At 46.2% G+C, this 14,782-nt stretch overlaps 1 protein-coding gene across 1 annotated transcript in view; it reads right to left on the bottom strand.

Moving 5' to 3' along the window:
• MDH1 (malate dehydrogenase 1) overlaps window positions 1-14,782 on the bottom strand; it is a 33,861-nt gene that overhangs the window by 14,152 nt on the left and 4,927 nt on the right. Inside the window, exons 2-4 of the mRNA XM_075338047.1 lie at window positions 12,463-12,561; window positions 12,287-12,383; window positions 2,353-2,528 (exon numbers count right to left, since the gene is read on the bottom strand). Coding sequence (XP_075194162.1) covers window positions 2,353-2,528; window positions 12,287-12,383; window positions 12,463-12,561 — 372 coding nt within the window. The remainder of the gene's footprint in view (window positions 1-2,352; window positions 2,529-12,286; window positions 12,384-12,462; window positions 12,562-14,782) is intronic.

Here is a 14,782-nt window from a genome sequence, read left to right as displayed (position 1 = left end):
CACAATGGGGGTCAGTGGAACCTGCCGGTAGAGTAGCCTCACATGCGGTACAAGCAGCATAGAAAGCCTGTGCCTTGGCACCCTTTCTTTTTGCGGATGACATGATGTTGTCTCCTCTGAGCAATCTAGGAGGGTATATAGCCAAAAATCACCAGCGACCGTACAGTGCAATGTATAGCATGTAAGCATAAAAATACAAATGTACACTTCGGCACTAGTGGGGTCAGCACCAGAGGTGCCGCTTACCGCCCGCTCAAACGCGGGTGTGTGGTCGCCAGAATCCCGTGTCTGGGTCTCCCAGAACTTGTCTCCCCTCTCCAGCTCAGACTGCACACAGGAATGGCTGCCGGCGTTCTGTGAAGAGGGGCGGACCGTGGGCGTGCCTCAGACAAAGTGCGGGAAACTGGCGTCCCACTGTGCCCAGTGTGAGGGCTGGAGTATGTAAAGTAGACTCCAGCCCTCGGCGCTGACGTTCTGTACAGCGTCCCGCCCTTCCCCTGACTGGCAGGCCTGGGGGCGGGAACGAAACGAAACTAGGCCGCAAAAGCCGGGGACTCGAGTAATAAGCGCGGCCGTCATATATGCACGGCCAGCGCGGAATTCCCCGGCGCATCACAAGTCCCAGCCGCGCCGCAGCGTGAACTGACAGCAGCGGCCGGCGCGGCAGTTCCCAATACATTGACTCACTCAGCAGAGCTGTAGCTAGTAATGGCACAAGCGCGCAGCGCTGTTGTCCCCGGCGCACTAACACACCCAGCAATGCTGCAGTGTGTCTGCGCGCGGTCTGTACGGGGACACAGAGTACCTTGACGTAGCAGGGCCCTGTCCCTGACGATACTCAGCTCCATATCCAGCAGAATCCCCAGGGGCTGTGGATGGAGCACGGTCTCAGTGCCTGGAGACCGGTAAAATCCCACTTCACCCAGAGCCCTAAGGGGGATGGGGAAGGAAGCAGCATGTGGGCTCCAGCCTCCGTACCCGCAATGGGTACCTCAACAAACACCGCCGACAAAAGTGGGGTGAGAAGGGAGCATGCTGGGGGCCCTAGTATGGGTCCTCTTTTCTTCCATCCGACATAGTCAGCAGCTGCTGCTGACTAAACAGTGGAGCTATGCGTGGATGTCTGACCTCCTTCGCACAAAGCATGAAAACTGAGGAGCCCGTGATCCCACGGGGGGTGTATAGGCAGAAGGGGAGGGGCTTTACACTTTTAAGTGTAGTGCTTTGTGTGGCCTCCGGAGGCAGTAGCTATACACCCAATTGTCTGGGTCTCCCAATTAGGAGCGACAAAGAAATTGATATTAAGAAGTGTATCTACTCTACGATTCTCATGCCGGAGAGGAGTCCGAGTGCTAATGAGAGTCTGCGTTTTGTCTTTTCTTCTTTTTTAAAACGTGGTCTGTGAGCCATCCGTATGTGATGCGATTTTCCTGCAATTGTGTGATTTGAAGGAGTTTTTCCTCGCACAGCACATATAATAGCAAGTATAACAGCACGTATAATGAGTGATCTGTGTGCAGTTTTTTTTTTTCCTCGCACCCATAGACTTGCATTGGAGAGCCTCATGCGAGATACTTTCGCAATCGCAGCATGCTGTGATTTTTTTTTTTTTGGCCTCAGTCCGATTGAAGCAGAGAAGAAAAAAAAAAAAAAAAAAAAGCCATCGGAGGTGCCTCATTAGTTAACACTGGTTCAAGTGCAATGTGAGATTTTCTCGCATTGCACTTGTGCGAGTCATATGCAAGTGTGACTCTGGCCTAGGTCCCTGCCCGAGCTTCAAACAGATGATCAAGAAAAATATGGAGTAAGTGTTAAATGGTATTTTGAAACTTTTTTTTTTTTTTTATACAACACACACCACCCCACTTGTTTTGTCTCAAGAGGTAATCACTATGGAATTAAAATGTTACACAGAAATACAAAAATTCTGCAATGTTAAAAAAAAGGGAAGACAAGAAGTGCTCCTAGAGGATACTCTAGCCTAATACTGGAGACACCAGGAGTGCTGAGGTAAGAAGAGGCTGCTCACACTGCTGTCCACATTTTTTGTTTAGAATGACAAGCAGCTGCTGCCAGATTGCTTGCATCTTACAGCACATGTTCACTGCATCCGATCTTCTGTGCCAATTAAGAGTATTTTGATATAACGACATCTTATTCCTGGAGGACCCCTTTAATGATTCAGCCACTTCTCTCATTCGCATGACAAAACCTAGGACAAGTCTAATCCTTGCTTTATCTTCCCGGCTATTAACTTCGATACGTGACAGTTCATATTACACTACTATTGAATTGGGGGGGGCGAAATAAAAAAAAAAAATAAAAAAAAAATTTTTTAAATAATTAAGTCACCTTAACCGTCTTTTTTGCATATTTATCCAGTGCAGCGCCCTGAGACTTGAAAATCTTTACATTGGCCTTCAGCAAGTCCTTCCTCTCCATGCCCTCCCTCCTTGGCATGGAGCCCACGAGAACAGCAACATCCAGGTCCTTAAAAGCCACTTCTTCCTTGTCTGTAGCGATTACCTCTGTGGGTACAATTTACACAAACCTTTTTAAATCAATCTAAAATTAAATCTTTTGCTGCATTTTATATATTAAAAAAATATATATAATATATATATATTAAATATCAAAAATATTAGAGTGCTGGATTTATTGCTACGTTTGTGCATTATTCCATTCATCTGCACTTTTTAGGCCATGTGCACCCAGTGTATTTTTTTTTATGCAGATTTTGATGCATTTTTTTGAGAAGTCTGCACCAAAATCTGCATGCGCCAGACAGTGCAGATTTTATACAGAGAATTTCTGTAGCATGTGCACATAAAATTAAAATAAGCTTTTTTTTTTTTTTTTTTTTTTTTAGGTTGGCTTGTTTCACTAGTCATTGCAGGAGGTTTGGACTTCCGGATGTTTTTGATTCATCAATTCGGAAAATCTTTCTAAGTATTAGGGCAAGTGTATAGTCCCCACTCTGGAGTAATTTTTGGTAACATTTTAGAAGAGAGTGCAATTTTAACCCAATAAGTCACAGAACTGGTTAAACAGGAGAAAAAAAAAAAAAAAGTTTTATTCTGTGCAAAATTCATTAACCAAGTGTCATTTTGGCACAAAAGTAAAAAAAAATAAAATAAATATAATCCAGTCATGAGCAGTTATCACCATACCCAGGCCACTTTCACAGGGCAGCGTTTCTCAGCATTTTGCAGGGATATTTATGGTGTACATGTCCCCAGTGCAGTGTGTACGCTGCTTCCTTTGCTCTCAAGGTCTGTTAAGGTTACCCTTAAATTGCATACAGTCACCACCCATATGATGAAACATTGAAAAAGTTGGATTTGTTTAGCTTAAAGAAAAAAAAAACCCAAACAATTATATAACCTCATCTCACGGCAGATCTCATTTATATGTAGAAATACATGTGTGGTCAATATAAAGGACTGGCACATGACTTATTCCCTCCAAAGACAGTACTAAGGACCAGGAGGCACTCACTGCGAGTGGAAGAAAAGTGATTCCGGCAGCTAAATAGGAAAGTGTTCTTTACAGTTAGAGCAGTGAGATTGTGGAATGCCCTTGTGGTGTCCCTGTGGCTTCGGGCACCACAAGGTACTGCAGAGGTGCAGCATTCATCTCAGATATGGAGGAGGTAATCACCGGTAAGCCACCAACCAACAAGACAGGAGCTCTCCACTGGGACTGGGCTAGGGCAGGTGCTGGGGTGGCCATCATGAGGTATGGGACCTCTTGCCCATTAGTTCAGGAACTTGGGAGGCGGGGCACCAACAGTGGTAGGTAGGCCTAAGCCACAAAGCATGAAAATCATAGCGAGTGGAATGTGATGTTTTATTGCATTCCACTCGGACCAATATTAGCCTATGTGCCAGAACCCATGAGAGATTATTTTCTCAGCCCTAATCGGACCGAGAAAACAATCGCAGCATGCTGCAGGTGTAATGCAAGTCTTGTCTCTCTAGCACCCATTCAAGTCTATGGGGCGAGAGAAAAAAAAAAAAAAAATTTGCACTACACTCACGGTATACCAGTGTACCGTGAGTGCAGAGAGAGAATAGCAATAGCCAGCAACGGAGGAGACCGGGAGATAAATCCCTCCCTCCCCAGTGTCAGCCCACCCCTCCTCAGCTGTGGTCCGATCGCATGATCGGACCTCAGTCGCAGGGACACTCGCATGACTCAGCTCCTGCTGTGCTGCCAGCGTGAGCCGAGTGTCATGCGAGGATCGCAGTAGATCCCTGTGTGGCCACGGCCTTAGGAGCCATTTCACACTTTAGTCAGTCTGTTCTGGGCGCAGCAAGCGCTAGGTCGCACTCAGGAGGAGGTAAGCAGAGACACGGACAGTTCGGGACCCGTGCTCTGGGGCTGGAGGCTCGACTCTGGTCCTTAGGAAAGAAGGGGAATCCTAGGGTTCGCGGGGAGTGCAGAAGGCACCCGTGACCCGTTCCACGGCCCAGGAGCTGAGGGTGGAGGGAAACCGATGAAAGGAGATGCACAGAGGGAAACACTGGCCTCGATCTCCGAAGTATCTGGGATCGGCTGAAGCCCATCTCCGCGTAGCTCGGTGCTCCAACGGCAGTGTGTGACCAGTGAGTAAAGACCTTGACCTGCACCCTCTGTGTCGTCCTGTTACTGCCGGCGCTTCTTTTTTAAATCAGGTTCATTTTTATTTAACATCAAAATTATACAACACATAAAATAATTCCCTCCATAGAAATATCACAGAAAGGGAAAAAACCTTTAGTCAATAAGAAAAACCACACAAATAACATAATAAACAATGCACCCGCAGTCCACGTCTCATTTCAATATGGGTCTCAAAGTGCATATTATTTCCCAATATATTCTCCATAGTATAGCTTACCCAGCATCATTATGACATTATATATATATACACATATACATACACGCACGCACACACATATACATGCACACACATATACATGCACACACATACACGCACACACCTTCCAGCAGTACGCATATCACCCTATTTGAGGAAATTTGTTAACCGGTCAGAAGGAGAAGGACCTGGTCGCTCGCACTGTCCTGCAGTAACGCCGAGGAGGGAAGGCCTGAGGTATCCAACCATGCCCCCCAGATCTTCTAGAACTTTTTCAATGCATTTCTTTTAAGGTATATTCCTCTCTCCAGTCGAAGTATAGCATTTACTCTTTCCCTAAAATCCCCGATGACCGGAGGCGCTGGGTCCAACCAGTGGTAGGCCAACAGTTTCCTAGCCTGGTACAAGAGACGTGTAATACCGACCATTACCGGCGAGCTCAAGTCCACCCCCCCCCCAGTAGACCCAGGATACATATAATAGGTCTTGGCTGTAGACGGATATTGAAAACTTGTCTAACCAAATCTAGTACTGCCCTCCAGTAATCTTCAATGTTCCCACAGGACCACATCATATGCATCAGATTCGCACCTTCCTGTCCGCACCTAGGACACAGATCATCCATCCTAACTCCCATCTTATGCAGTAGACTAGGTGTCCTATATACTCTATGTAACAGGAATAGCTGCGACAGTCGTTGGCCTTCAGATACAGCAAGGCTTGGAGTCTGAGACAGGACCTCACCCCACTGTTCCTCTGTCATAGGGCCCAGGTCCCTCTCCCACTTCTCTCTAGCCTGCAAAGGGAATTTGTCGAGGTGTCTAGATAACATCGCTGTATACAACCTAGAAATAATACCATAGGAGCGATCAGATGTCAACAATTCAGTAAGAGTGTGATTCCGCTCTATCCTAATGTCCATACGACGTGTCTGTGTCTCATAGGCATGACGGAGCTGCAGGTATTGGTAAAAGGAACTGTGCGGTATCCCAAACTCAGCTTGAAGCTGGTCAAATCTTTTAAGTATATTATTCTGAAGAATCTGAGACACCTGATGCACCCCCCTGCTCACCCACATTCTCCAACCCGGGAGTCTCTGCAGCTCCGCCAGTCCACGATTATGCCATAAAGGCCAGTACTCAGTCATTCCTGATATTCCCAGCAACTGCTTCCCTCTATCCCACACCTTGTACATCAATGATAATGTTGGATATAATGTTCCTCCTCTGGGTGAGTATCCTGCATCCAAAAAAGCCACTGGGTGTCCCCATTCTGCAAGGCCCCTCACCAATTTGCCCCCAGCGTCATATGCCTCATCCTTTCCCCACCCCCTGAAGTGCTGCATCTGTGCCGCAACATAATAAACCCACGGGTTGGGGACTGCCAGACCCCCATCCTCCTTCCCTCTCTGCAGGGTCTCAAGGCGGATTCTAGCCTGCTGCTTTTGCCACAAGAGTTCCCGAAACAAAGTGTTGATTTTACGGAAAAATGTCCAGTGGATCCATATTGGGGCGTTGTGGAGAAGATACAGAAGTTTGGGCATCAGTACCATTTTAAGTAGATTAGCACGGCCAATAAGGGACAGTGGGAGTCGACACCAGGCATCTATCTTGTTCCTAAACTGAGCCAGCACTGGTTCCAGATTTTGAGAGTAGTAATCACGCGGTCGGGCACTAACCACAATCCCCAGGTATTTAAATTTATCCACCGTCGGAATTGGCAGCCCCAGAGTACTAAAATTAGATGGGAGTGGATCTATAGGGAGCAGGGCCGATTTCTTCCAGTTTATTAGGAGTCCTACCAAATTCTATAATAATATTTATTGCTGGGCCCACCGATGTCCCCACCTCCCTGAGATACAGCAACAAATCGTCCGCATAGAGGGAAACCTTATGCTCCAGACCGCCTATCTCAAACCCCTTTACGCCAGCGGATGCACGAAGCATAGCCGCCAATGGCTCAATTGCCGCTGCAAATAGTAATGGAGAGAGAGGACAGCCCTGTCTCGTGCCCCTGGCCAAATTAAAAGACGAGGAGGTACAACGATTAACTCGAATCCTGGCCCGCGGAGAGGCATATAACAATTTGACCCAGCCAATAAATCTGGAGCCAAGACCCAATTTCTCCAAAACTACCCATAGGAAATTCTATTCAATACTGTCAAAGGCTTTGGCTGCATCTAATGACAGGACTGCCCTCTCCTTGTTTCTCCCCTCAGAACTTAGCTGTATCCCCAGGAATAAACGTCGCAAATTAATGGAAGTAGATTTATTGGGGATGAATCCAGTCTGATCCTCGTGGATCACTGACGTGATCACCCGGGACAATCTGTTAGCTAGAATTTTAGCGATTAATTTAATATCTAATGTAAGCAGCGAGATTGGGCGATAGGAGTCAGGCGCGGTCGGATCTTTCCCGGGTTTTAAAATCAGAACAATAATAGCCTCCCTCATGGATGCAGGGAGGGATCCCTTCTCCTCAGCATCTCTGAACACATCCAAGAGTCTTGGCAGCAGCAGATGGGTATATAATTTGTAGAATTCCCCCGGGAGTCCGTCCGCACCTGGGGCCTTTTCATTTTGGATTTGACCGAGCGCCTCCTCCAGCTCCTCCAGGTCTATATCTCTATTCAGGGATTCTCTCTCACTATCTGACAGACTGGGGAGAGTGATCTCCTCCACAAAGTCCCGCAGTTCCTCATCCCCATAATGCGATTTAGAGGAGTATAATTGGGTGTAATACTGTTGCATGACCTCCACAATCCTCCCGCTGTCCCTCACCTCCTCTCCAGTGTCAAGTTTCAATTTGGTGATATAGGTCAATCCCTCCTGCGCCCTAGCAATTGTAGCCAAGAGATGTCCCACACTCTCCCCCTCCGTAAAGTACCGCTGCTTAAGGAAAAAGCGTTTGTTAGTGGCCAAGGAAGTCATATGGTCTCTCAGAGCTCTCTGTGCCTTCTCTAAGTCCCGCTTGGCATCATCTGTAGGGTTAGATATAAGAAGTCGTTCTGCATCACCTAAAGTGTCCGTCAGATACTTAGTGCGCTCTCTTGTTTTCGCCTTTCGGGTGCAAATTTCCCTAATATATGTCCCACGAACATACGCCTTCATTGCGTCCCACACTATATGTTTAGATGCCGTACCGTCATTTGTCACAAAATATTCCCGTATAGTGTCAGTCAGAGTGCCCCCTATCAGTTGTATCCAAAAAGGGTTGAGCCGCCAAGGTATCCCCGCCAGCCGGTCTGGGTCCCCAAGCCTTAGACGGACCTGTAGTGGGGAGTGGTCAGACACCCCCCTGGCCAGGTACGTGACTGAAGCTACACAAGGCAGCAGCTGAGCATTTCCAATGGCCAGGTCAATCCGGGACAGTGAATGATGAGAACTAGAATAGCATGAATACTGCCGGACCTGCGGGTTTCTAATACGCCAAATATCTACATATCCCACCTCCTCCATCAGTCTGGCAAGGGATGTAGCTGCCGCCCCCACTGAGATATTCCCTGTATGTAACTTATCCCAATACGGGTGCAAGTAATTATTATAGTCTCCTACTAATAGGGTGGGGACCTCAGGGAGGGAAGCAACAAAATTGAGGATACGTTTCAATGGTTCCCCTGTGTATGGCGGCGGAATATAAATTGCAACTAGAACACAGCGCACATTATGAAGGACACAGTAAAGACATACAAATCTACCCTCCTGATCCACAGAAGCTTTAAGACACTCAAACGGCACTGTCCTGTGTACCAGGACACTCACCCCCCTGGAATGTGTGGTATATACAGAGTGATACTCATGGGCTATCCATTTTTTGTGGAGCAAGTGGAGCCGCTCCTTCACCAAGTGCGTTTCTGATAAGAATATTATGTCTGGCTTAAGCTGCTGTAGAAACAGAAAAACTGCACATCTTTTAGTGGCTTCACCCAATCCTCGCACATTCCAGGCCACTATATTAACCTCCTTCGCCATAAGGGTGAGTACACATATGTAACAGCAGGGGGCAGCAAGTGGGGACCTCCGGACCCATCTGCAGCAGTTCCCATAGATGAGCATAGACCAAACAGGTGCATAAAACAAAAAGGTCAAACAACATAAAAACATACACAGTAAACCAGGACATTCCTCTCAAACAGAGGGAAGTGGGGCTAAACATAACCGTAAGAGCACATAACGGTTTAAGTTCCTGAACAGTCATCAACTGCATAGTAACCTATCTGGGTGGCTCCTGCCAACCGTCCATAAGTGTTCCAGCTGGGAAACATAGCACGTTCACCTCAGTAAGTCCAACAGCAAAGAATCCGCAATAATCCTCAGCGGTGATTTCTGCGCAGTCCTTTTTCATTGGTATCGAGCCATGCGGCTGCATCCTTTGGAGTGTCAAAAAACTTTGTCCCACCATCCGCCACCACTCGCAGCCTGGTAGGGTATAGCATTGAGTAAGAGATCTGCAGCTGCCTCAGGCGTTTTTTGACATCAATAAATTGTGCTCTCCTCTGCTGGATTTCAGTGGAAAAATCCGGGTACAGTGAGACCTTATGGCCGTCAATAGCCAGATCCTTAATCTCCCGGGCTCTGCGGAGCGCAGTGTCCCTGTCCCTGAAGTGCAGTAGCTTGAGGAGGATAGGACGAGGGGGTGCCCCTGGTGGTGGGGGTCTAGTGGGGACCCTATGTGCCCGCTCAATAGTGAAGAAAGGAGAAAACAGATCCATACCCAAAGTCTTGGGGAGCCACATTTCAAAAAAAGCTACTGGATTATTGCCTTCTGCCTTTTCTGGGACCCCGACCAGACGGAGATTGCTTCTGCGGGATCTGTTTTCTAGATCGTCCACCTTAGCCCTAAGCAATGAGATATTGTGGATTGCTCTGCCAAGGTCCCGAGTCAGAGGGGGAAGCTTATCCTCTGTGGCACTGACCCGGTCTTCCAGGGCCCCCACCCGTACATTGACCCCCTGCAACTCATGCCTGATAGATGAAATGTCCATTTTAATTCCTCCCATCTGTATGTTCAAAGTGGCTAGCATATTGTTGCAGGTGTTTACTGCTGCAAGCACATCACTGAGGGTGGGCTCTGCTCTCCCAGGATCTGTGTTTTCATCTGCAGCTCTAAGGTTGTCCCCCTTCTCCACATTACTGGCAGCAGCCAACATACTCACAGCTCCCTGCTGCTCTTCCTCCTCCATCAGTTCTTGTCCTGGGATCTCCTCCACGCTGAGGTCACACTGCTTAACAGCTCCAGGTATCTCAGGCTGATCTCGTGCAAACTTGCTGAGGCGAGCTATTGCATCAGACGCCCTGCCCCCACCTGAAGCTCCAGCGTCCATGAGTGTGGCCTGTGTCCCGCGCTTCTTATCAGCCCGAGTTCTGGTCATATCACTCAGGTCTTTGAAGCCCCCTCAATCTAGGAGAGGTCACCACTCCAGGAAAGCAGTAAAACAAACTTTAACCCCAGCTGGACAGGATTATACAGGAGTTTTTTGCAGGAGCTGTCTCTACACAGGTCTTCCTCACATGCTGCTCAGGCCACGCCCCTACTGCCGGCGCTTCTAACATCGCGCCCCTTTGCCTTAGGAGACTACCACAACCCCCATCATCCTCCCTGGAGCCAAGCTCTGCCTGTGGAGAGCTGTAACACCCGAGTTGCGTCACCATCTGCCCCAGAAGAGAGAGAAGTCCCTCAGCGGCAGCTAATAATTGGCCGGACACCACAGGTGGCGTCACGAACAACTACTCCCATCGTCCCCATCCCCAGCTTTGACACGCCAGGGTCACGGAACCGTTCAAGGCCACCGCGGCGTCTCAAGAGAAGCACTGCGGCCCGGTAACGATTAGCCCCCGACCCCCTGGGCAAGTCACCCTACCACAAGAGGTAGTAATGGCAGATACTATAACAGCTTTTAAAAAAAATGGCTGGATGATTTCTTCACTACACACAACATTGTCGGTTATAAATGATTTAGTGACAAGAATTGCTGGAGGAAGGGTGAACTAGATGGACCTAGGACCTAAGGAAAAAAAAAAAAAAAAATCCAATACTGTATACAAAATCCTACATTGGCCAGCTTACTGTTCAACAACATGTGTCATTTGTCTGCGGATTTAACCTTTGCCATACAGATAAGCAGGAAAACATTTGTCAGCTTTCTTAGAACCTTGAATGATGGGTTAAAAATGGAGAAATCTTCAAAACTAAAAACCACAGGTCACATGTACATGTTGGCTTAGATAGAACACAATTCAAGAAGGGAAAGAAAAATGGCTTAAGTAACTGCTGGGGTCCGGCATGTCTGACACCCCCACTTCCCATTCCGATCATTATCAGTAAAAAAAAAAAATAAAAATATTTCAGCTGTTCAAATGTTTGGTACAATCTGCACGCCATGGGGATAATTAGTGAGCGCCCACTGGTTTTCGCCCCCTTCACCCACAATGCCAAATTTAAAGTCTAATAAAGGGGTGTGCTTGATAATCTGCACCATAGTATTCTTACTGAATGACCTGCAGATCTTGGTGCGGATCATACACTGGAATCTCAGCTGTAAACCTTGGGCTGATTTACTGTATTACACAGCACAAATTTAAAGCCTTAAAGGGAATCTGTCACCAGGTTTTTCCCACCTAATCTGAAAGCAGCAATAATGTAGGGGCAGAGATCCTGATTCCAGTGATGTGTCACTTACTGGGCTGTTTACTGTAGTTTCGATAAAATCACTGGTTAAATCAGTAGATAATTAGAGGACAACTTGGCATGCTGCCAGATAGTCCAGCATATTTATGAGCTCTGCATAACCCCTCCCACACCACTGATTGGCAGCTTAATCATTGTTGTGGGTGGGGCTATAAAGCTCCACACTCAATTAACTTCTAGATCTGCAGTAAAGAAAACATTGATTTTATCAAAATGACAGCAAACAGCTCAATAAGTGACACATCGCTGGAATCAGGGTTCCTGTTGCTAAGATAATAATTATTATGTTATGCTGCTCTCAGATGAGGGGGGGGGGGGGGGGACCTGGTGACAGATTCCCTTTAAATTGCCCATTTTATCATCAGGTCCGTATTGGTCGATACGTCTGCTGTGTGGTTCAGTCTGGTGGAAACCTTTCTACCATCTGTTTGGTCGATGACTTTGGGCCAAGAAAGATATGAGCACAATTTTGGTGCACGGGATAGCCATTTATACCACAACCCTTATAGGCGACATGGAGGCCCGGCCTCACTGCCCTCGGTGTGTTGGATGGCATCCTACAGAAATGAAGACCAGTGTATTTAGGTTTTTTTTGTGGCCCTATTCCACCACATTTGTGTCATCCCATTGTCTCGGGGGCTCTTCTTCTCGATACTTTGGGAAGCTCCTAGATGCCGAAACCCAGCTGTGAACGAACATGTCAGATACTACATTCATTAATATAAGACATAACCTTACCCTTCAGCAGCGGCAGAGCGCAGTCCTGCAGCTCCATGACTACTCCATCCAACACTCCCATCATGGGGGTAATATCCAGGAGGACAAGAGCGAGAGGCTGTGGACATGAGGACAGTGCTGAGGACACGTAGATCATAAATCACAACCAATATAGGGCAAATGCTGTGCTGCCTTACCTGGTCCTTTCCGAAGACATCGCCCTTAGCAATGTTATACAGCAGGGCATAGGCGATCTGCCCAGCAGCTCCAGTCACCAGGACTCTGATTGTTTCAGGCTGCAGAAAGAGGAAGGACAGCCAGCACAATGAGTACTGGAGCATACACGGCCGTGGATCTTACATGTTTTACTTGGCTTTAGTAAAGTAAATGGGACTCTACGGACACGTCCGGGTTATATCATGTACATCAAAATTGCACTTAAAAATATAAAGAAATTAATGTTTCATGGCATAAGTCAAGGAACCCGACCTGAAGTCCTAAAACAAGAGAAGGTAAGAGGATTCATCTAGTTGTTAAAGGGAACCTGTCACCTAGAATATGCGTTCTGACCTATCAGCATACGCATGTGTGCCCTAATTACACCTCCCTACCCATCCTTGTGCTGTAAAATTGTATAATATGAAAGTAATAAACGTTTTATTACCTTCATATTTCCTATGTAAATTAGAGAGCCGCTGGCCACACGGGCAGTGCCTTGCCCTACGGACGTCTGCATACTTACTGTGGTATCACGGCCCTGTGGGCGCGATACCATGGAGTCACATGAGCAATGAGTTCATTCATTGTGGCTAATGTCAATGTGTTGCCCGAACCAGGAAGGGTGTTTGTGGTGCCAAGACTTTAATATATGCAGCACAAACACGAAACATTTCTTATATTTCCCATTTCTGCATATTTATTAAAAAAAAAAACAAAAAAAAAAAACACCACTCCATATATATTTAATCACTAGAGTGGTGCTTCTGCTCCATATTCCCTGACCCTAGTCGTATACTCAACTGCAGCTGTGTTCATCTTGTATTGCAGCTGCTCCCATCTGTCTTCTGCAGTATCTCTCCACCATTTCATGGAGTAATAGAGATCACTTTTCAATGCAAGTCTATGTGAGCCTTGATCTGGTTGTCATAGACTTGCATTGAGAGCTTGTGATGTAACTTGCAACCAATCAGAAGTTGCCATCACAAGATGACATCACGGGACTGGTGCCGATAAAAAAGGTCAAAACTCTGACTAGCAAGTATAATACTGGGGTCAGGGACCTAAGATTAGAATCTCCCTTACAAAAACTGGAGGGGAGAAAAAAACAAAACAAAAAACAACAAAACAGGTTTTTTGCCGCGCTGAAAGCCACGAACATCAATGTCATAAAAACAATGTTCTTTTTATTTAAATAATTCCAAACGCGTTTCAGAGACTCAACTGTCTCCTTCCTTTTTTTTTTTTCCCTGAGGAAGGAGACAGATGAGTCTCTGAAACGAGTTTGTATTATTTAAATAAAAAGAACATTGTTTTTATGACATTGATGTTCGTGGTTTTCAGCGCGGCAAAAAAAAAAAAAACAAACTGTTTTTTCCTAAAGTTTTTCCTTGTTACATCGCTCTGAAACAGGGCCGCTGCTGGACCGCAAAAGGCCTTTTCTCTCCCATATTACAGCTCTACAAAAACGCTGGCATTGCCATTTAACCCTGCTGTTCTGTTCGGATTTACTATATACTTATCTTCTGGATATTTTTGGAGTCAGTAAACAAAAAAAAAAAAAAAAAAAAAACCAACCAACAACACACCCATAGCAAGAACCCCTCAAATGAGTCTATTAACCACAAGTTTCAGAACCACATAATGAGTATTTAAAACATCAAATTCGGTCATTTTTGACCAGACAGAACAGCAGGGTTAAGTTAATGTAGAGTTCAGTGGGCGGCTCTCAAGTGACTGACAGCCGTCTCTTATACAGGTATAGAGGGACAGCTCTCAGTCACTGAAGGCTATGTTCACACGGTGCATGTTTTGGTGGTCACAAAGATGCACCTAAATGAATGCATTTCCTTCCCCAGCAGAGTCTGAGATTTCTATTTTGCGGTCTACACTGGGCATATTTTGGCTGCGTTTTTCAGGATGCAGCAGGTCATATCTACCCCCCAATCTTAAGATAAGTAAGAATCTCAGTCAGATCCCCAGAGCTCATCACACCTTTTCTAGAGTTTTAAAATCGTAGTAAAAACAAAAGAAATGTTTTGTGCTTAATTCTATTGTTTATGGGGTTTTTTCTACCATTTTTCATGGCTATAGAAAATCTTACGGGACCCAAGAAAGAAAAAAAAAAAAAAAAATATATATATATATGACAAAACAAAACTAAATGTGACATTAACTCAACAAGTACGCTCTTTACAATTTCCTTTCACGTTTTCTACGTGTTCGCTCGAAGCTTCTAGTTTTTGGACACATGCTAATCAGACAGACCTACAAGAGCATGGTGTACCATCTGGGAGTGGT

The sequence above is a fragment of the Anomaloglossus baeobatrachus genome, chromosome 3 (genome assembly GCF_048569485.1).
Source record: "Anomaloglossus baeobatrachus isolate aAnoBae1 chromosome 3, aAnoBae1.hap1, whole genome shotgun sequence".
Lineage (NCBI taxonomy): Eukaryota > Metazoa > Chordata > Amphibia > Anura > Aromobatidae > Anomaloglossus > Anomaloglossus baeobatrachus.
The sequence above is the reverse complement of the archived record's forward strand: the minus strand, read 5'-3'. Positions and strand labels throughout refer to the sequence as shown.